The following is a 23,940-nucleotide window of genomic DNA, read 5'->3' as shown; positions in this document are numbered from 1 at the left end:
GTTATTGTAAAAGTCTTAAATGTTAAGTCTGTACTGCAATTCTTTCTGTTGGATGCTGCAAAATTCATATATTTTATGTACTTATCAAGTCTTAGGATTTTATAATAGAGTAACATTTCAAAATAGATTGTGATACCAAACTTGTAGGTATGATGAAGAACTATAGTTATAGTTGACTAGTATCATTTTCGTTCTTCATCATACCTGCAAGTTTGGTATCACAATCTATTTTGAAATGTTACTCTATTATGAGTAGAATGGGCAGACAAGTGTCTGAGGAACTGAATGCAGAGGACTGTTAGGTGCATACAGGGATAGGAAGAAGCAATATAGACTTAAAGGCATAATTTCAAAGAGTGTGCAGGGAAGATGTGCCTGGGTGTTCATGTACATTCACTTTTCAAAGTTACAAGACACATTGAGAGATTAGTTAGCAAGGAATATGGGTTTGTGGGCTTCATAAATACAGGCATTGAGTACTTCAATAAACCGTGGGAATAAAAGCTAGGAAGTTGTTACCTATCATAAGGCCACAACTGGAGTACTGTGTTTAGTTTTGATCATTACACTTCCTGTGGGAATTTAGTTATAAGATTAGGTTGGAGAAGATGGAGCAAAGGAGGTTGAAGGGATATCTAGCATGGATGTGCAAACTGAATCTCAGAATTGTTATGCTGCAGTATGAGGCCATTTGGACCATTGTGTTGCATTGGAAAACATTTGAGATTTAGAAAAAGGGAGACAGAAAAAAAATGGTTGACAAAGATTAGGAGACACAGATTTAATGCACTAGGCAAGCGATACAGTGAGATGTAAGGAAGAACTTTTTAATGAGATGGTTTGTAATGATCTGGAACTCACCGCTTATAGTCAGGATGGCAGCATCACCATTCTGCTCCACAATGTTAATAAGACAGGAGCTCCATTGGTCATCAGTTAAGAAGGTGTTTCTGGGAAAAATGCCAACGTAATTCCACTACCTACTATGCAGGCCTGGCACCCAGATATGATCCTGACATCGGGAGTTTGGCCCATCGTCTTACAATAAAGTTCAGTTCTATGATTCTAACTTTAAAAAGTTTAAAATATTTTGACTAAAAAATTCGATATAACTAATGAGACAGTAAATCTTAAGTGTAGACTATCTTGAAAAAAAGCACCAAATACTTCTCTGCTTGATTATTGTGGTACCTCAAGAGTATATGTTATGGTTGTTTGAAAGTTCAGAGCTTGGAAATTATCGAACAAAGACACATTTGTTGAAGCTTTTTGACTTGAATTCAGGATATTTTGTCAGACTTCAAATTCAAGGAGGAAACCAACATTTCCATGGAGAATGCTTGATTACTGCTAATGGACATGGTTTATTTAAGTTTGAGCAACAGTAGTAGTTTCACTCTGAGACTGTGCAGAACCAGGGGCTCATGTGGTGCATGGCAGTGTCCATACCTCTAATCCAGGTGGTTTACATTCCATGAGAGGAGAGTTCTGATTGGTTGGCAAGTAGATTTTAATTTTTAGAGGTATTGCCATGGAGTATACATCCATTAATGCTGATTCATAGTTACAGCCAGGCTTTGAATTTTAAACCAGGCATGTTTAAACAAGGTAAACTCTGTTTGGTCAGGGGACTGCCCTTAGAACTGAACCAGCAAATTGCAGTCACCTATTTTGTTGACTTAAAACAGGTGCAGTACATATAGATATTCTTTCTTTCTGCAAAGAACAAGGTCCATGCATTAATGTCTGTAGCTTCCAGTGTGACATACTGCGAACCCAACTAACAGTCCTAAATTGGTTGTCAGCGTAGTTCCTTGCAAATTACGAAAATGCAGCAAATGTTGTCCAAATTGAGGAATCATATCTAATGTCAGATACTGTGCTGTGAGTTTTGTAAGTGTTGGCTGATTGGGTACAGTCAGTACATTGCTTGCTGCAAACTGTTGAATTAACATGCTATTTGAAACAAAGTGGCAGTTTGGGACATATAGCCTATATACCTGGCATCACATAATCACTTAAATGGCGTGATATTACAATGCCTATTTGGCTTGACAACAGGTCAAAGACAGGTTGATTAAACACCTCTGGAGAAGGTGGGACATGAACCCTGTCCTCCTGAGGTAGGGACACAGCCAATGCACCAATAGAGCACCTGGTAGTGCACTGTTTCAGGGTGAAACAGGCTAGCATCACCCGTTACACAAACTTAAATAAATTGAGGCCATTAACTGCCCATCAGCTGCATGATAACACCTCTACAATCACAGCCCTCTTGACAACCAATCAAGAGGCTTTCCTTTCAAATTGTATTTTTGTGAAATGTCCTGATGAACTTAAGACAAAAAACTTTGATCAAATGTGATTTTTTACAATACTAAAGAGTGTACAGTATTAGTGTGATTTCAAATTGTCAAGTCATAAGTTCCTTTCCAATATTAAATGTTGCTGCACATTTGTAATTATGATTTATTTTTACCTCCTGTTATTACAAGGAAGCTACAGCTTACAGTTAATTTAAAAGTTGACATGTTTCACTATGTTTTACTTTTATGTTAAAACTTAACTGCAAGAGAGAGGTTACCTTGAGAAAATATTTTGCTCGGTTACATTCATGCGAGCTGCAAAAGTTTTTCTCTTGAATGTGGTTGGACTGAACTGTATTTCACGCAGCTTCTTCACAGTAACACTTTGAATGTTCTCATTTTCCAAATCTATGAATGAGAAAAATTGGATTAATAAAAAAGCATGGAAATTATAGAAGAATAATCATCTGATTCGAAGCTTTCAGGAACTCTGTTTCACTGTAATTTTGGGCAGCGATCAAAACTATAAAGGTATTAGGAAGTATAGTGCATAAATTCCCCAAAAAAGAGTCAGAGACTTTGGCATATGGTATATCATTTTTCAAATGGATCTACTGCACTTGTCTCCGTGGTGAATGTCTAAGTGCTTGGAACTGCAGATATATTGATGGAATAGTATCACATAACACTATACCATGCAAGTATCTCTACTACTGTGCCCTCTTTAAGAAAAAAAAATTAGGCTGCAAGTCTAGATTCATATATTTATTCATTTAGACATACAATGATGTATTGGATTGAACAAATCTGGCAGCGTACCTCATCAATATTTCTGGCATTGCTGTGTTTACAGATTGGTTACAAATCTACTGCATTTCATTCCACCTGCAGTTGTTGACTCTTGTAAAATGCATGTGCACATGGTTTTGCACTTACCTCAGGAATTATCAGAAATATGATTGAAATGCTTTCTTTCCATGTAAATCCTTAAGTAACAGTACTTCATAGAATCAAATTTTAATGTTAGCTACAAAATCACTACATTAGAGATAACAAATGTTCACAGAACATTTTACTTGCCTGAAAACATTTTATTTGATGTTTGAAACATTAAAGTGAAGTTGCTGAGTGGTGAGTAATTAAGCATCAATAACTTTCTGAAAGTATGGCTTGTAGCTAGCTGTAACTTTTTTTATGGGACTAAAAATTAAAACAAGGAAAGAAAGTAAGGTAGCCTATGGCTGTGCTAGTCTGAAAATGCCTCATCTTGTCTGATCTCAGAAGCTATCAGATTCAGGCCTGGTTAGTACTCAAGACCATAGGTACAGGAGCAAACTAAGGCTATTCAGCCCCTCGAGTCTGCTCCACCATTTAATCATGGATGATACATTTCTCAACCCTGTTCTCCTTCCCCGGAGCCCCTGATACACCTGATCACTTGGCCTCCAGAGTCTCTGTGGCTATAAGTTCCACAGATTCACCATTCTCTGACTGAAGAAATTCCCCCTTATCTCAGTTCTAAAAAGTCATCCCTTCATTCTAAGGTTGTACCCTTGGGTCCTAGTCTTGTTGACTTTCAGCGGGATGTTACTCAAGCCCCCCTACACATTAACAGCACAGAGATGGAATGAGTGGAGAGTGTCAAGCTCCTGGGAGTGGTCATCCACAACAAGCTTTCTTGGACTTTTCATGTAGACACACTGGTTACAAAGGCCCAACAACGTCTCTGCTTCCTCAGGGAGCTGAGGAAATTTGGCATGACTGCGAATATCCTTGCCAACTTTTATAGTTGTGCCATCGAGAGCATTCTGTCTGGATGTATCACTACCTGGTATAGCAACTGTACCATTCAAGATTGGAGACGGTTACAGAGAGTGGTGAATTTGGCCTGGACAATCACAAAGACCAACCTCCCACCTATAGAATCCATCAACCAGGCCCGCTGTCAAGGAAAGGCTGCCAGCATTCTTAAAAATCCATCCCACCCTGGCAATGTTTTTCTATAACCTCTACCATCGGAGAGAAGGTACAGAAGCCTGAACACATGCACCAGTTGGTTTCAAAACAGTTTCTACCCTACTGTTGTTAGAATACTGAATGGACTCACAAACTCTTAACTTTCACCTATATCTGTGTTTTTGTTTTTGCCGCTGTTTACCTATTATTTACTCATCTATGCTACTTAACTCTATGATCTGCTTGTATTGCTCACAAGACAAAGCTTTTCACTGTGCCTCGGTACATGCGCCAATAAATTCAATTCAATTCAATTCAATTCCTTCCTTAGATAAGGGGCCTAAAACTGCTCACAATATTCCAAATGCAGTCTGACCAGAGCCTTATGCATCCTCAGCAATATACTTCTGCTCTTGTATTCTAGCCCTCTTGAAATGAATGTCAACATTACACTTGCTTTCCTAACTAACAATTGAATCTGCAAGTTAACCTGAAAAGAATCCTGAATTAGAATTCCTAAGTCCCTTTGTACTTCAGATTTTTGAAGCCTTTCCCTATTTAGAAAACCGTCCACTCCTCTATTCTTCTTCCCAAAGTGCAGAACCTCACACACTCCTACAGTATTTCCACAGCCTGTCCAAGTCCACCTGCAGCCTCCCTCCATCTGCAACACTACCTGTCTTTCCACCTACCTTTGTATCATCTGCAAACTGAGCAAAATGCTCTCAGTTCCTTTGTCCAGATTGTTAATGTATAACATGAATAGTTGTAGTCCTAATACTGGTCCCCGCAGAACTCTACTTATTACCGGCTGCCATAATGAAAAAGACATCTCTATCCCCACTCTCTGCCCTCTGCCAGCCAGCCAATCCTCTATCTAAGCCAGTACCTGTCTCCTAACACCATGGGCTCTTATCCATGGAATATGGATGGGTAACCAGGAGAAGATATGGAAATACCAGGTGCATAAGGTTGGGTGCCTGTCGCCGAGTGGTCGTGTCCCTATGTCTGCGGTAAACTTCCTGGGTTTAAAAGCCGACCTGCTTCAGAGTTCTGTCATAACATGTCTGAATAGGCTCATTGAAAATATTAAGAAAGGAAGGGAAGTAAGCTTTACTGGAAAGGTAGCTGATTAGTTAAATAGGTAAACTGGTTCAGTCTAGTTCTTACACTGTAGTTGTAAACTGGTGAGATTACAACATTAGTGAGTTTTGAGAAGATTTGTAGCTCAGGTTGAGGTTCTGGATGTAGGTTTGCTCGCTGACCTGGAAGGTTCGTTTTCAGATTTTTTTGCCACCATACCAGGTAACATGTTCAGTGAGCCTCCGGATGAAGCACTGGTGGCATGGCCTGCTTTCTATTTATGCTTTTAGGTTTCCTTGGGTTGGTGATGTCATTTCCCATGGTGATGTCATTTCCTGTTCTTTTTCTCAGGGGGTAGTAAATGAGATCCAAGTCAATCTTTTGTTAACAGAGTAAAACCACTTACTGATCAAATACTGAACTACAGGAGCAATCATCCCAACACCCACAAACAAAGCTGCATTAAAACATTATTTCAATGAGCCACTACACACTGCAGCACAGAGGAGCTACGCAGAGCAGAGGAAAAATCACCTATACAGTGTATTCTAAAAGGACGGGAACCCAATGAACACAGTCCGTCGGATTCTCAGCAACAAACCCCAACAAGCAGACAAATACATCCAGAAACCTTAGCCACTCTCCCCTACATCAAAGACATCTCGGAAATGACTGCCAGACTACTCAGACCTCTTGGTATCATGGCAGCCCACAAACTCATCAACACACTAAAACAGCACCTAATGCACTTGAAAGACCCTATACAGACAACAAGCAAAACTAATGTCATTTACAAAATACCTTGCAAGAACTGTAACAAACACTACATTGGACAAACAGGCAGAAAACTAGCCATTAGGATACATGAACACCAACTAGCCACAAAAAGACATGACCCTCTCTTACTAGTATCCTTACATGCAGATGAGGAAGGACACCACTTCGACTGGGACAACACATCCATCCTAGGACAAGTCAAACAGAGACACGCACAAGAATTCCTAGAAGCATGGCATTCCAATAAGAACTCTGTTAACAAACAGATTGACTTGGATCCTATTTACCACCCCCTGAGAAAAAGAACAGGAAATGATATCACCACAGGAAATGACTCCACCATAGGATATGACATCTCCAACCCAAGGAAACCTAAACACAGAAAGCGGGCCATGACACCAGTGCTTCATCTGAAGGCTCACTGATGATGTTACCTAGATGGTGACGAAATGTCTGAAAACGAACATTCCAGCTCAGCGAGCAAACCTCCATCCACAGTTAAAACATGGCAGGGCAACTGGGCTGAGAGGAATGTCCAGAAGCACAGTGTGTGTAATCATGGATCTACTTTGTGTCTGAGATGAATACATTTGCAAGAAGCTTTTACTGTCTGCACAAACTTCAGCTCAAGGTTTCAGAACTTGAGCAATGGCTGAAGTCACTTTTGTACATCTATGAGACACAAGACTCTATGGATAATATGTTTAGAGTTACAGAAGAGTCATATAATCCTTACAGTGTGGAAGCAGGCTATTCAGCCCATTGAGTCCTCACTGCCCCTCCGATGGACAACCTATGCAGACCCATCATCACCAGCCCCCTCACCCCCCCAAACTGATCCCTGTAACTCTGCATTTCCCATGACTAATCCCTGGACACTACTGGGCAATTTAGCATGGCACATTCACCTAACCTGCACAGCTTTGGACTGTGGAAGGAAAATGAAGTACCTGAAGGAAACCCATGCAGACAATCCTGGAACGTGCAAACTCCACACTGACAGTTGTTCGAGGCTCAAACTGAACCCAAGTTTCTGGCGATGTGAGGCAGCAGTGCTAATCACTGGGCCACTGTGTTGTGCCTTGGAGGTGGTTACATCACAGATTAGGGGTGTGCAGGCAGATAAAAAGTGAATGACTGCCAGGCAGTCAATGCAGCCAGACAAGTAGCACAAAAGTCCCCTGAGATTATCTCACTTGCAAATTGATTTCTGCTTTGGATACTTGAGAGAGCAATGTTTCTTCAGAGGAGTGTCATTAGAGCTAAATCAATGGTACCACAGGTTGCTCAGCTGTCTGGAAGGGAGCATGAATAATGAAAGAGAACTATTAATAATTCTTTAAGTTTTGAAACAGCAAGGTGGTTGTGAAGGAACCTAGGAAATATTGACCATAATATAACTGAATTTTACATGAAATTTGAATGCAATATATTTCATTCTGAAACTAGGGTCTTAAGTTTGAGCAAAGGCAACAATATGGGTATGAATGACAAGTTGGATAGGGTGAATTGTAAAAATGCCAATAGACTTGATAGTAGACAGTGATGGTTAGAATTTAAATACTACAAAGTCTACAACATACATACATTCTTCTAAGGTATAAGCACCCAAATAGAAATATGAATTAACCATGGTTAACAAAAGAAGTTGAAGGTTGTACAGGGTGTTCTGGTATAACGCGATGGTTGCATTCCTCTGCAACCTCATGCTATAGAAAATCGCACTATGGAAAGCCACAAGAGAAAATCACTGTACCTGCTCAGTAGAAAGTCTGCATTATCCAAACAGTGTCCACAATTCGTCAATCACGTTACAGCCAATTTGTGTTGAAGAAACACGTGTTATACCAGAACCATTCAATGAAAGTGACTCATTGTTGTGTCGGAAATGAATGGGGTGACTAACTGTAATATTTTCAAATACATTGATGACACCAAACTGAATGAAAATGTAAGTTGTGCGAAGGATGTAAGGAGGCATTGAATATAGGTTAGAACATGGCAGGCAGGACATAATGTAAATAAATGTGAAGTTGTCCACTTTGGTAGAAAAAGAAGAAAAAGGCAGAATATTTCTTAATATAGTCAGAGGTTGGGAACTTAAGGTATCCAAGGAACTTGGTGTCCTTGTTTGTGAATCACTAAAATGTGGCATGTGAGTGCAGCAATTAGTTAGCAAGACAAATGGTATGGGCCCTGATCACAAGGGAATGTGAATACAGTAGTAAAATTATTGTGAAATAATTCCTGTGTTTAAAGATAATGCTGACAAACAACAGCCAATCTGTGCATATGTGAGCAATAACTAACCTTGTATAGGTCTGGCGTGGCCTTTAACATTCCGGGTTTGAGAATCTGATGAATCTGGTTTAAAAGATTTGTCAATTTTGTGAGATTTCATTTGCCATCCAATGTGCTCTGGGATATCTGTCATTTTAGTACTCTCTTGTGGTACAGCCATATAAAACAGTGGAGAATCTTCCAATTTTTTAAAAGTCTTCTCCATTTCACTGCCTTCATATCTAGTTGAGACTTGACGAGATTCTTCTGGTTCTGAAGGAGGTGTGGTACTTTCTTTTGTTGAATGGTAAGGTTTGTCGTTCCCTTCATCAGCTTTTCTTTCGAACGAGTTTACGTTGTATTCTGCAGATGAGGGAGATGCTCCTTCTTCATTATTTAGGCTGAAGTCTGAGAATGTTACACTTTTTCTCTTTGACTTCTTGTACGTAATTTCACTTGTGCATTCTGGCAAATGTTCTTGTAAGGCATGCCTGTTGGAAGGGTCATTGAAGGCATGAAGGATTTTAACGTGACAACTAATTAAGTTATGCAATCTAAGATACTGCAATTGCACCTATCAAAGTGTTTACTTATCTTTTTTTTCAGGCCCTGTTCTCTTTAAATGTCTATTTCCATTGCTAATTCTACCATTTCTGTAATACAGAGCAACATTTAGTGCAGGTGACAACGATCTCACCCACTGGCTAAACAGCCAGTGAGAGACCAATAAGGCACTTAAAATCCATAGGCCTTCCACAGGATCAAGGTGCTTGTGTGAAACATGTTCAATCCAGTATTGTTGAAGAATGAGGACACATCTAGGTAATGGTCGAACTGAAATCAGCAGTTGGCCTCATGGGGTAGGGGGAGAGGTGAGTAGCAAGAACTTGGGGGGCAGTGGGATGGCTCTCAACTGCTCCCCCTTCTCCCACCCACTCCCCTTCCTGATGCCAGTTTCTTTGATCAAATACTAACTATCTGATGAAGGATGCATCCTCAGAAACCCACAAAAAAGCTGAACATTGTCTGCTTTTTGAGATTCCCACATGGTATTCTGGTCACTAAATAAATACCACTGATGGTGGGAAGAGAATCTTAAATGGACATTTTCTGTGCAAAGGGCACAGAATAGGGATGGGAGGCCATCAATAAGCCTTCTCTCACCAGACTCAATCTTCACCTGCCACCTCTTGTCATGGGGAAGGGTCAATATTCTTTAATACTTTTGCTTAAGAGCTGATTTAAAAGCTGCTTGAAATCTCTAAAAAGAAAATCTTATATGCATATGGCTCCTTTCATGACTTTGGAAGATTTAAACACATTTTACAGCCAATGAAGTTATCTTGGAAGCACAGTCACTGTTATAACAAAGGAAATCCATCCATTCATTTTCTCACCTGCCAAATGTTCTCACTGAAAGTAGTCTTTTTCTTAAAAGGGGAGGCAGTGAAATAGTGATAGTAACACTGAACTAGTAATCCAGAGACCCAGTTCAAATCCCAACATGGTAGCTGGTGGAATTTAAACTCAATTAATGTATCCAGAATTAAAAGTTAGTTTCAGCGGTGATGACCAATAAACCAGTGTTGATAACTGTAAAAACTCATCTGGTTCACTGATGTCTTTGAAGAAAGGGAATCTACCACCCTTAACCGGTCACTACATGTGACTCTAGACCAATAGCAATGTGCTGACTCTTAATTATCCTTTAAGATGGTAAGACATTCACATTCACTGTTACAAAGTGTAAGAGGCATGAAGGGATTCTGGATTAGAGTGGTGCTGGAAAAGCACAGCAGTTCAGGCAGCATCCGAGGAGCAGGAAAATCAACGTTTCAGGCAAAAGCCCTTCATCAGGAATAGAAGGGCTTTTGCCCGAAATGTCGATTTTCCTGCTCCTCAGATGCTGCTTGAACTGCTGTGCTTTTCCAGCACTACTCTAATCCAGAATATGGTTTCCAGCATCTGCAGTCATTGTTTTTACCTAGTAAGAGGCATGAAACCAAACAAGCCACCTAGAATTGATGTAGATCATAGAAATAACAACAGTAAATTCAGCCCTGTTGACTCTTCAAAGTCCTCCTTACTCAGAGTTTTTTAAAAAATCATTCACAGGATGTGGCATTACTGGCTAGGTTAACATTTATTACTGATCCAGAATTGTCCTGGTAAGTTGCTGTCTTGAACTGTTACAGTCCATGAGGTGTATGTATACACAAAATTAGGAAGTGAGTTTCAAGACTTTAGCCCAGTGACAGTGATGAAATGGTGTTATTGTTTCAAGTCACAATGATGTGATTTGGAGAAGAACTTACAGCAGGCGGTGCTTCCATGCAACTGCTGCCATGTCTTTCTATGTGGTTTGGATGGTGCTTTCAAAGGGTTACTTCTGTGTATCTTGCAGATAGTATACACTGTGCATCGGTGATGAAGGGAGTGAATGTTAATAAAGTGGAAGGTTGTGCCAATCAAGTGGGATAGTTTATCTCTGAATAGTATTGAACTTCTTCAGCATGTTGGAGCTGCACCCATTAATGAGCCCAGCAAAATTGGAATCAATGGGAATCAGGTGTAAGCATCTCAGCTGATTGAAATCATACCTAGAACAAAAGAAGAAGGTTGTAACTTGTTCTTTCAATTGGTGAAATGGGTGGTTTGGTGGTGGTTTTTGAAAAAAAAAATGTGTTTATTGGAGATCATACAGTCTTTAGATTAGATTCCCTACAGTGTGGAAACAGGCCCTTCGGCCCTACCAGTCCACACCGACCCTCTGAAGCGTAACCCACCCAAACCCATCTCCCTCTGACTAATACACCTAACACTATGGGCAATTTAGCATGGTCAATTCACCCCAATCTGCACATCTTTGGACTGTGGGAGGAAATCAGAGCACCCGGAGAAAACCCATGCAGACACAAGGAGAACGTGCAAACTCCACACAGACAGTCGCCCATGGCTGGAATCGAACCTGGGACGCTGGTGCTGTGAGGCAGCAGTGCTAACCACTAAGACACCATGCTGCCCAAGACAATTTTGCAGGAAGTTCTCAAGGTATTTTCCTAATCAACCTGTTCAGGGGTGTTATTATACACTTTTAGAGGAATTGGCCCTTGAACCTAAGCCTTCTGGATCAAAAGTTGGTTCAGTACACTGTGCCACAAGAGCCCTAGGGATTCTTCAAGGTAGTGTCCTATACCCAATCATCTTCGGCTGTTTCATCAAGAAGCTTTCTCCATTGCACAGTCAGAATTTTTGAGGCTCTTAGCGATGCAGCGATAGTGTTCCTAACTTTGAGCTGGGAACCTGGATTCAAGCCCCATCTGCTCCTGATCTGTGTAAACACATTTCTGAATGTCGGTTCAAAAAGACCTATAAGGTCAGAGGTGGAGAATTTACTGTTGACTGCACAACGTTCAGCATCACTTATGACTCTTCAGTTACTGGTGAATATCCAGGCTTGAGTTGATAAGAAACAAGTAGCCTTCACTGCACACAAGTTCTGGGCAATGACAAAATTGAATCTAACATTCAATGAAATTCCCACTATCAACATCCTGAGAATTACCCTGGTGCACATTGGACTGACCATATAAATACTGTGGTTACTACAGCAGGTGAGAAGTTAGGAATTCTGCAGCAAGTAACTCACCTCCTGTCTCCCCAGTACTTTTCTACCATTTTTAAGACACAAGTTAGGATGATGGCATATTTTTCACATGCTTGGATAAATACAGCTAAAACAAAACTAACGAATTTCAACACCACCCAGAACAAAGCACTTCCTTGATTGGCACAACCATCCACATCTTCAACATTCATTACTTTCATGACACTCAGGGCAGCAGTGTTTACCATCTGCAAGTTGCACTGGTAACTGATTAACACCAATAGTGAATTAACTCTCACCTAGCAAAAGAGTAAAAAGCCACCAAATATACAGAAGAAGCATTTGCCTTCTGTAGCAACATCTCAGCCTACATTCCACAGTTAGTTTTAAATATTTTCAGTGTCAGTTGTGAAAGTACATGAGGTAACCAGTAGATTTCAGTACTCACCTTATATCAGCCTTGCTTCTTTGTATATCATGCTCTAAACTTGGTATATGCACTTCAGTTGTTTTTCTTGTTCCAGCTTCAGTGTTTTTCAATGTGAAATCAGCAACATTTTCTGGAAATGGGCAACACAATGAATTCAGTACAGAAGCACGGTTTTTGCAAACAAACAAATGGTCTCAGGTGAAATTGCTCTGTGGAAGCTTTTCATTTTCTCAATACCATTAGCTGATTCAAAACTGTTACCCAAATATCAGTAGTTTAAAATGATAGATCCTTTATATCTACTGTAAGCTGCACTCTTACGGCTGATTGCCGCAATCTGAAATGGATCTACTTCATTTGTCAGAGTGACAAATGTGTTGGTACTAGAGAGATGATGATGTAATGATTACATTATTAGACCAGCAATTCAAAGGCCCAGGTTTATCGTATGAGGCTAGAAATTCCATTATTTCAACCAGTGCAATTTAAGTTAAATTAATGAAAAAAAAAACTGGAATGAAAAGATAGGACCAGACATTTGCTCAGTTGTGCTGTCTTGGGAAACTTTTATAAATGATGGACTTTCCGGATTCCTGAATCCATTCTGTCCTTCCTGATTTTCACCAGTGTCTTTTAAGGGTGCAGGGATTGTTTGGTACCCAATTAGCCGTGGGTACAGAACTGGAGGAGCAACTGTGCAAGTAGAGGCCACCTGACTGAAGGAATTAATGCAGAATAACAGGATAGAAAAAATTGAGATTTGGCATCTGGTTTGGCATTTGGGGCACAAAGACCCTTGCATTGTGATGCCAATCTGGACATCCTTGAAGCATTGAGGGAACAGGAGATTCCCTGACTGGAGAGTAGCAGAAAAAGGCTGCCCTGCCAAATGTGGTTTGAGGTTGTTGAGGACACTTAACACTCAAAGTATTATCAGGAGGATCTGGGTCCAGTACCAGGAAAGATTCAGTGACAAGGTGGGTGCAATGACAGAGTCTTTTGGCAGGATCTAGGTCTCCAACTTTCTTTAAACACTCTAGCTTAAGAGCATGAGGGCTTATACTGCTTTTTAGAGAAGCATATGCAGATAGTTTTCACAGAACCTTCAGCAGGTTTCAAAAGCATATTGTCGTTGAGAGCTTCCAATAATGACATTTATGACTTTGTATGTCAATGAGCTGATGACAGGGTCCAAAGACAGCAGGAGCACCTCATTGCTTTTGTCTTTTCAGGAAAAGAAAACTTATAATGCCTGAGAAAGGGCTCAGAGAAGAGGAGGAATACCATCTGAACATAAAGTTGCAGTACACTGACATTCATGAATACATGCTACACTAGGTCAGTGACACTGGTGATGCAGAGGCCCGTAGTGGATGCCAGTTGCACTCCATATGATGCTCTCCTCCATCCATCCAAAGCACTATTAAAAGATGAGGCAGTAGCTTTGATGAATGAATGTGTTAACCCTTGAAGTGGGAGTTGACAAGGGGGGTGCTGACACGGGGCGCAAAGATACAAGATGGCTGCTGAGCCATAAATTGGTCACTTAGCACACAAGATGGCCACTGAGCAAATACAGCAAAGCATACACAGATACTGCCTGAGGCTAACAGGATTCTAGCACAACAGACACAGTGCATAGATGATTAGTTTAAGGTGGGTGGGGGACAGAATACACATCAGTAACAACTACTGCCCGCCGAAGTGTCTGAGTCCAGCCACCACTTTCAATAGAAATGTTAACTACCTGAGACTACTTGTACACAAGTGTGGGCGGCACGGTGGCACAGTGGTTAGCACTGCTGCCTCACAGCGCCAGAGACCCGGGTTCAATTCCCGCCTCAGGCGACTGACTGTGTGGAGTTTGCACATTCTCCCCGTGTCTGCGTGGGTTTCCTCCGGGTGCTCCGGTTTCCTCCCACAATCCAAAGATGTGCAGGGTAAGGTGAATTGGCCATGCTAAATTGTCCGTAGTGTTAGGTAAGGGGTAAATGTAGGGGTATGGGTGGGTTTCGCTTCGGCGGGTCGGTGTGGACTTGTTGGGCCGAAGGGCCTGTTTCCACACTGTAATCTAATCTAATCTAAATCTAAAATACTTAAGATCTGCAGTAATGGAAAACGATCTTCCTTCTCAGGAAGAACGATCATGACCACTGAAACTGACAATGATTTTGTAATGTTTTCTGTAAACAAACCCTGCTGTACAAACAAAGACTCTACTTGAACTATTATTCCACAACAATTGGCATTGCAAGCAAGGTCTCCTATTCCTGGTGCTCTGGTCAAAGGCTGCAATTGGGGAGCTGGGGCAAGAGACACTTTGAATCTGTAAACAGGAAGAGTCAGACCAGGCCAAAAATACAGTTTATATGGGTATACCATTGGAACGTGTAACTTGTGTGATAGTAGTGGGTTGTGCATGCCTGTGGAGCGTAAGTGGGAAAGTGTGCGAACTAGTGTGATAACCAGCAGATTATGCTGAAACGACCAGAGGATAAGACAGTGCCTGCCTCAAAAACTGTGCTGTAAACCAGTTGTTAAGATTAGAAAAAGTACAGGAGGAAAGGGAGACTGACTCTCTCCCTTCCTACGAAACTGTACAACAGGGACCAACTGCTCCCTCAGCAGAGCAGGAGGTGCAAGAATATAATCTAGCGCCAGTCACTAGAGGGGGAACAGAGTTGCAGCCAAAAGCAAACTATAAATCCTTTACCCCGGGGGGAAAGGCAACACATCATGGCCTCCCTGGACAATGACAGCCACAACCAAGATTCTGGGAAGAGCTAGACAGTATATGGGTAGGGCACCAACTGCACTTGAGGGATATACAAATGGATGGAAATGTGTTGCTGGAAAAGCGCAGCAGGTCAGGCAGCATCTAGGGAACAGGAGAATCGACATTTCGGGCATTAGCCCTTCTTCAGGAATGAGGAAAGTTGGTCCAGCAGGCTAAGGTAAAAGATAGGGAGGAGGGACTTGGGGGAGGGGCGTCGGAAATGTGATAGGTGGAAAGAGGTCAAGGTGAGGGTGATAGGTCAGACTGGGGTGGGGGCGGAGAGGTCGGGAAGAAGATTGCAGGTTAGGAAGGCGGTGCTGAATTTGATGGATTTGACTGAGACAGGGTGGGGGGAGGGGAAATGAGGAAACTGGTGAAATCCGAGTTCATCCCTTGTGGTTGGAGGGTTCCTAGCCAGAAGATGAGGCGTTCTTCCTCCAACCGTCGTTTCGCTGTGGTCTGACGATGGAGGAGTCCAAAGACCTGCATATCCTTGGTGGAGTGGGAGGGGGAATTGAAATGTTGAGCTACAGGGTGGTTGGGTTGGTTGGTCTGGGTGTCCCAGAGGTGTTCCCTGAAACGCTCCGCAAGTAGGCGGCCCGACCAAGGATATGCAGGTCTTTGGACTCCTCCATCGTCAGACCACAGCGAAACGATGGTTGGAGGAAGAACGCCTCATCATCCGGCTAGGAACCCTCCAACCACAAGGGATGAACTCGGATTTCACCAGTTTCCTCATTTCCCCTCCCCCCAGCCTGTCTCAGTCAAATCCATCAAATTCAGCACCGCATTCCTAACCTGCAATCTTCTTCCCGACCTCTCCGCCCCCACCCCAGTCTGACCTATCACCCTCACCTTGGCCTCTTTCCACCTATCACATTTCCGACGCCCCTCCCCCAAGTCCCTCCTCCCTATCTTTTACCTTAGCCTGCTGGACCAACTTTCCTCATTCCTGAAGAAGGGCTAATGCCCGAAATGTCGATTCTCCTGTTCCCTAGATGCTGCCTGACCTGTTGCGCTTTTCCAGCAACACATTTCCATCTCTGATCTCCAGCATCTGCAGACCTCACTTTCTCCTCCAGGATATACAAATGGAGACAGGTAGATGGCGGACCCGAAGCCACAGCAGCCAGAGACTATAGGGGGGGAACAGTGGACACATGATGTTGCCCTAACAGCTGAGATAGATGGCCAGCAGGCCCCCTTAGCCCGTTTTAAAGAAGAGATCCAACAGGTATTAGGAAATGCTCCCACGAACTGGAGCAAAAGGGGAAGGAGCCTCCGAGTATGGGGAACGATTATTTAGGGTATACCAGGAGTGCTCAGAACAAGCAAACCCAGATCGTGGGGACTGGGCATTCATTCAGCTTTTAAAGACGGGCTCTCTAGCGCCCATAAATCCATCCTGAAAATGGGAGTGATAATGTCCCAAAATGATGACGACTTGGTAGACTGGGCTAGTGGGGTGCAGCAATAAAAACAAAACCCAACAGAGCAGCCTACTGGAACAGAGGTGAAGGCAGAACCAAACTATCCTGCTGACAGGGATATTTTGCCAGAGACTGTAGGGCCCCACAGGCAAGGAATAGGACAAGAAACAGCGTAAAATACTGCAGCCACTGCAACAGAGCAGGGCATACAGAGGCAGTGTGCTGGTAAAAGCATGGGAGACCCCCAAACAACATCGGAGTCTTGAATGACTGTATAAAAGAAAAATTGATCTGGCCAAAACAGGACGGTCAAAAGACCAAGACTGGGAAATTTACAAGCCACCTCGAGACTATTAAAGTAGCTACAGCCACCAGTAGGAACTGGAACCTCAAAAATGGGCGATTCGGAGCCATCTGCTCCTCCATCCCCGAGGCATGGACAGAGACAAAGCTAGTCGAGATAGATCCTAGGTGTAATGGTGTCCAGACCACAGCATAAGCCCCACTGGCAGAACTCAATCAAGCCTGAAGCAGAAAAAGCAGTCATGGAGATAGTTAAAGGACTAGTAAAACAGGGAATCCTGAGGGAAACCACACACACAACCAATTCCCCAACATGGCCATTAATAAAGCCTGAGGGGAGCTACAGACTCAACATTGACTCAGGGATGGTGGAGAGAGTAAACAGAACCCTTAAAAATGCTTTAGCTAAGGCCATACAGACATCAGGGAGGACATGGGCAGAAGTGCTGTCAGCCATACTAATGAAATTAAGAGCCACCACGAATCAAGCAAGCGGTCGAACACCCTACGAACTAATGACCGGGTGAGCAATGCAATTACCAGAGACCATTACAACAGGTGGTACCGATGTAGGTCCGCTAGAAGACAAAATTCTGAGACACGTACTGGAATTAAGCACCCAACTAAAAGGGATGTGTAAATTGGTAACTGAGAGACAAGAGCAAAAGGACAAGGCAGGTGAACTTGAAACTTTCCCTAAGGTCCCAGCAGCTGGGAGCCATGTCCTTGTACAAACCCTGCCTGACAAACCAGGTTTTGCCCCAAAATGGAATGGGCCATATGAAGTTATAATCAGTGGTGACGTCTGCACCTGTATAGACATTAGGGGAAAAGGCACGTGGAAGCACTGGACCCAATTGAAATCATATAAGAACTCCTATGAACGAACGAATATGATTGATCATCCCCTAGGCACAGAGGTAAAAACAATGACTGCAGATGCTGGAAACCAGATTCTGGATCAGTGGTGCTGGAAGAGCACAGCAATTCAGGCAGCATCCGACGAGCAGCAAAATCGACATTTCGGGCAAAAGCCCTTCATCAGGAATAAAGGCAGAGAGCCTGAAGCGTGGAGAGATAAGCTGGAGGAGGGTGGGGGTGGGGAGAAAGTAGCATAGAGTACAATAGGTGAGTGGGGGAGGAGATGAAGGTGATAGGTCAGGGAGAAGAGGGTGGAGTGGATAGGTGGAAAAGGAGCTAGGCAGGTCGGACAAGTCCGGACAGGTCAAGGTGACAGTGCGGGCTGGAAGTTTGAAACTAGGATGAGGTGGGGGAAGGGGAAATGAGGAAGCTGTTGAAGTCCACATTGATGCCCTGGGGTTGAAGTGTTCTGAGGCCGCCATCATCATCATTTACCAATTGATTCCTCTGAATAAGGGACCATCTATCCAGCAGCAAGTGTCAGAGGCTGCCCCTACTGCTTCTGAAATGGGTACTGCCACATTGAGGATGATTGCCATGGACATCGCAGTCACAAGCAAGGGCACATGAGCAGGCTACCTCCACCTCATCCTTGGCCACAAGCAATGCATCTTGCAGAAGTACTTGGAGCTACAGGCCACCATATCAAGCAGAGAAGTGTGGACAAGTGTGAGGTGATTCACTTTGGTCGGAGTAACCGGAATGCAAAGTACTGGGCTAATGGTAAGATTCTTCGTAGTGTAGATGAGCAGAGAGATCTCGATGTCCAGGTACACAGATTCTTGAAAGTTGCCACCCAGGTTGACAGGGTTGTTAAGAAGACATACAGTGTTTTAGCTTTTATTAATAAAGGGATCGAGTTCCGGAACCATGAGGTTATGCTACAGCTGTACAAAACTCTGGTGCGGCTGTACTTGGAGTATTGTATACAGTTCTGGTCACCGCATTATAAAAAGGATGTGGAAGCTTTGGAAAGGGTATAGAGGAGATTTACTAGGATATTGCCTGGTATGGAGGGAAGGTCTTACGAGGAAAGGCTGAGGGACTTGAGGCTGTTTTCGTTAGAGAGAAGAAGGTTGAGCGGTGACTTAATAGAGACATATAAGATAATCAGAGGGTTAGATAGGGTGGACAGGGAGCACGAGGTGAGCACGAGGGGGCATAGTTTTAAATTGAGGGATGATAGATATAGGATAGATGTCAGAGGTAGTTTCTTTACTCAGAGAGTAGTACAGGTATGGAATACTTTGCCTGCAACGGTAGTAGATTCGCCAACTTTAAGTACATTTAAGTTGTCATTGGACAAGCATATGGACGTACATGGATAGTGTAGATTAGATGGGCTTCAGATTGGTATGACAGGTTGGCGTAACATCGAGGGACGAAGGGCCTGTACTGCGCTGTAATGTTCTATGTAGAACTGAGCGGTTCAGTTGGTTTATTTTACAAGTGAAGATCTCTTTCTCTTATCCAACACAATATAAATATTGACACGTGATGCCAATAAATTTTAATGATGATATTGGGACCAGTGAAGGAAAGCAAGGATCCATGAAGAACAGCAACGCCTGTACACAGACATTATTAATTGTAATCCCTAAGTAGTCTTGCAAGATTCTCCCATTGTTCTTCCTCTAAATATGAGAACAGTGTATAACAGTTCAAGTGTTTCTGTGTTGCGTCATCAAATTATAAAGGGTTCACTCTGAGAATTGTCTACTTCTTCTTCTACCTCACTCACATTACCTCTGACATCCTCCACTACTCTTGTCACTTGATACATTTGCTCCTGCTTATCCTATTGTTTGCAACAATATTATTTCAACATGCTTATCTCACATGACTATTCTTTCTATGATCAGGAGTATCTTATCAGATTGTTAATCTTACCAACTGTCCTAATTACCTTGTATGGACCACTGGATTTTGCTTTCAGAGGTTCACATTGTAAAGGCAACTAATGCCAATACTTCATCTCCCACTTGATATGTTCTACCAACAGAATATCTGTTCTTTCATTTTCACTTGTGACACTTTACATGCCCTTGCACTACGTTATGTGAAACTGTGAGTCCTTCTAGAAACATGGAAAAAGTGAGGATTGCAGATGCTGGAGAGTCAGAGTTGAAAGGTGTGGCACTGGAAAAGCACAGCAGGTCAGGCGGCATCCAAGGAGCAGGAGAGTTGACGTTTCGGGCATAAGCCCTTCATTGGGAATGTGGAGGAGGAGCGGGGCTGACAAATATATAGGAGGGTGGGAGTGGGGCTGGGGGCAAGATAGCTGGGAAGGCCATAGGTAGATGCAGGTGGGGGAGGTGATTGTGATAAGTTGGTGGGGAGGGTGGAATCGATAGGTGGGAAGGAAGATGGACAGGTCATGAGGATGGTGCTGAGTTGGAGGGTTGGATCTGGGAAACCACACAGTATCAACATTGATTTCATTAGTTTCCAAATCTACCCCCCACCCATCTCACCCCAGATCCAAATTCAGTTTTATGAATCAGCTCATAATCTTCAGCTATTATTGCTATCTGTCGAGCTGTCGCAACCCTTTGGTTCTTGACAAGGACTCATATTATGCAGTTTGTGAGTTTTAAAATTCTTCAATGAGAACAACTTCTCTAAGGAATTCACACTTGTTTCAGCTCATTTTATTTCAAGTTGCTTACATTTTTCCTCAATTTCAAGCTGCTTTAACCGAAACTTAATTTTACCCAAGTCCATTGTTTCACGACCTAAAATACCTAAGGTCTGTTGTATTTCCAATAAGCCTAAATGCTGCAGCAATACTTCAATTATGCCTTCCTAACTTCTGCAGGCAAATCCATCCTCAACATGCTTGTCAACTCAACCAACTTGACCTCTGTAGCTTCAATTCAGTCTGTCAGAGACACTCTGCCACCTGCAGGAAATTCTTTGAAATTTTCATTTCCATTTCTTATTTGCAGTACTGAACCAAGGTTTTCACATGGAATGAGCTGCCAGAGGAAGTGGTGGAGGCTGGTACAATTACAAAATTTAAAGGCAGCTGAATGGTATATGCATAGGAAGGGTTTAGAGGGGTATGGGCCAAGTGCTGGCAAATGGGAGTAGATTAGGGTGGGATATTTGGTCGGCATCTAGTTGGACTGAAGGGTCTGTTTCCATGTAGTACGTCTCTGTGGCTCTACTAATGTCTCACCGACATCCTTGTTGCCTTTGCTTCAAATTAATCCTGATGAACTCCCAAACTCTTGTTGCAACCACTTTGGAAAATACACTGATACTCAATCCCGCTATTCTCAGCATTGTCACTAATATAATGATTTAATCCAAAAGCTCCATTCAAACTGATGGAATTAGGTAAGCAGAAAGTACTGAACCAGGTTCTTATACTTAACAGTAAGTACAACTTATTACAAAAATAAACTCTTTTTATTCATTCATGGGACATGAGCATTACTAGCTGGACAGCATTATCCCTAGTTGCCTTTGGAAAGGTGGTGATGAGGTGCATTATTGAACTGCTGCAGTTCATGTGCAGTAGGTTGACCTACAATGCCCTTAGGGAGGGAATTCCAGGATTTTGACCCAATGACAGTAATATATTTTACAAGTCATGATAGTGAGTGGCTTGAAGTGTACTTGCAGGAGGTGGTGTTCCCATATATTCGTACTGTCTCAGAATCTTTGGTGAACTTCTGCTTTGTGTCTTGTAGACAGTGCACACTGCTGCTACTGAATTAAATGAATTGAACTGAATTCATTTTATTGTCAAGTACTTAAATGAGCACAGTGAAATGTTTACAAGTTGCCACTTATGGCGCCATCTTAAATACAAAGGTATCTAGGTACATAATCTTCAGTCCAAGTTCTTCGGAAAAAAAAGAAAAAATAAAGAAATAACAAGTCCAGCACTGCAAATTGTAGGAATGAATTAGAAAATAGATAAATAAAATGTTCCTAACAATGGTCCTTCCAACCCAGTACATGCTGGCACCTAGCCTCCAGTCCGCACCAGGCCTTGACTCCAGACCATGTTGGGCTTCACCTCATGGTTCTTGAGGCCAGGAGACTGCTCTGGAAACACCTAGGGACCGGAAGTCCACACTGAAGCCAGGCAAGCTGAAAGACTGCCATGGACTGGCAATGGAAATCGTCACACTGGGCCGAAAGACCACTGCGTCAGGCTGGCAGGCTGCCACACCAGACCATGAGGCCAAGGTTCTGAGGTCGGGTATCTGCAGCCCAGTTCAAGCCTGCACTGAGGCAGGGAGTCCAAAGCCGAGAAGAAAGAAGAGAGAAGAAATAAAATAAAAATAAACGGATGGAGCAGATGTGCTCTGGCTGAAGCATCTTACTCTACCACCACTTTGGACACAGAGTGTCAGTGGTGGAGGTAGTGAACGTTTTTGAGTGTGGTGCCAATCAAGCAGGGTGCTTTATCTTGGATGGTATCAAGATTCTTGAATGGTTTTGGAGCTACGTGCATCCAGGCAACTGGGGAGTATTCCATCATGCACCTAACCTGTGCCTTAGAGATGATGGACAGGCTTTGGGGAGTCAAGTGATGAGTTATTTGCCGCAGTATTCTGAGCCTCTGATCTGTGTTTATATGGCGAGTTCTGTTGAGTTTCTAATCAATGGTAACCCCTAGGATGTTGATAGTGGGGAATTCAGTGATAGTCGATAAAGTTTGGAGCTGAAAAAAGCACAGCAGATCAACTGGCATCAGAGGAGCTGAAGAGTCAATGTTTCAGGTTGGGACCTTTCATCAGGACTGATAAATTCAGCAATGGTAGCACCATTGAATGTTAAGGGCTGGTGGTTAGATTGTCTCTGACCTTATGATGGAGAGAAGGTCATTGAAGAAACAACTAAAGATGGCTGACCACCAACAACGACAACCATCTTTCAATGTGCCACAGAGTATGTCAACAAGCTGAGAGTTTCCCACCTAATTTCCATTGATTTCAGTTTTGCTAGGGTTACTTGATACACACTCAATCAAGTGCTGCCTTGCTGTCAAGGGCTTTCACTTTCACCTCCCCTCTAGAATTCAGCTTCTTCCTCCATGTTTGAACCAAAGCTGGAATGAAGTCAGCAGTTGAATTGCCCTGGTGGAACACAAACTGGGTATCACTGAGTAGGTTATTGCTGAGCTGGACCTGCTTCATCTCACAACTGATGACATTGTCCATCACTTTACTAATAATGAAGTGTAGACTGATGGGGCAGTAATTCGCTGGGTTGGATTTGTCCTGATTTTTATATACAGGGCATCCCTGGGCAATTTTCCACATTGTTGGGTAGATGTCAGCATTATAACTATCCTGGAACAGCTTGGCTAGGGGAACAGCTAGTTCTTAAGTACACGTCTTCAATACTATTGTCTGAATGTTGTCAGAGCCCACAACCTTTACAGTATCCATTGCCTCCAACCATTTCTTGATATCACAGAGTGAACTGAATTGGCTGAAGATTGTCATCTGATATTCTGGGGACCTCTGGAGAAGGCTAAGATGGATCATCCACTCGGCATTTCCAACTGAAGATGGCTGTGAATGCTTCAACTTTATTTTCTGCACAGATGTATTGGGCTCTTCCATTATTGAGGATGAGTAAATTTGTGGAGTCTCCTCCATTGAGTTATTTAATTGCTCACCACCATTCACAACTGGATGTGGCAGGATTGCAGCGCTTAGATCTGATCTGTTGGTTGTGGGATTGCTTAGCTCTATCACTTGCAACTTAGCAATGTGGCACGCAAGTAGTCCTGTTTGGCTAGAGTTGCTCCTTGCTTTCCCTCTTACATTCTCCACTGAACCAGGGTTGATCTCCTGGCTTGATGGTATTGGTTGAGTGGGGGCAATGCAGAGTCACAAAGTTGCAGATTCTGCTGGAGTACAATTCTGCTGGTGTTGATGGTCCACAGTGCTACATGGATGCCCTGTCTAGATTCGTTCAATTTGTTCGAAGTCTGATCCATTTAGCACAGTGATAGTGCCACACAACATGGAGGGTTTCCTCAATGTGAAGTCAGACTTTGTCTCTACAAGGACTGTGCAGTGGTCACTCTTACTAATACTGTC

General features: G+C 42.7%; 1 protein-coding gene across 2 annotated transcripts in view; it reads right to left on the bottom strand.

Annotated features, from left to right (window-relative positions):
* obscnb (obscurin, cytoskeletal calmodulin and titin-interacting RhoGEF b) overlaps positions 1-23,940 on the bottom strand; it is a 799,195-nt gene that overhangs the window by 104,068 nt on the left and 671,187 nt on the right. Inside the window, exons 90-92 of one of the 2 annotated variants that reach the window (XM_087987576.1) lie at positions 12,458-12,569; positions 8,433-8,893; positions 2,585-2,714 (exon numbers count right to left, since the gene is read on the bottom strand). In XM_087987576.1, the coding sequence (XP_087843702.1) occupies positions 2,585-2,714; positions 8,433-8,893; positions 12,458-12,569 (703 nt within the window). The remainder of the gene's footprint in view (positions 1-2,584; positions 2,715-8,432; positions 8,894-12,457; positions 12,570-23,940) is intronic. The other variant, XR_015757277.1, reaches the window with a different exon arrangement.

This window comes from Chiloscyllium plagiosum, unplaced genomic scaffold, assembly GCF_037043375.1.
Source record: "Chiloscyllium plagiosum isolate Xiang-an unplaced genomic scaffold, Cpla_swu_hap1 HiC_scaffold_5, whole genome shotgun sequence".
NCBI classification, from domain to species: domain Eukaryota; kingdom Metazoa; phylum Chordata; class Chondrichthyes; order Orectolobiformes; family Hemiscylliidae; genus Chiloscyllium; species Chiloscyllium plagiosum.
Note: the sequence above shows the minus strand (reverse complement) of the source record. Positions and strands in the feature narration are given on the sequence as shown.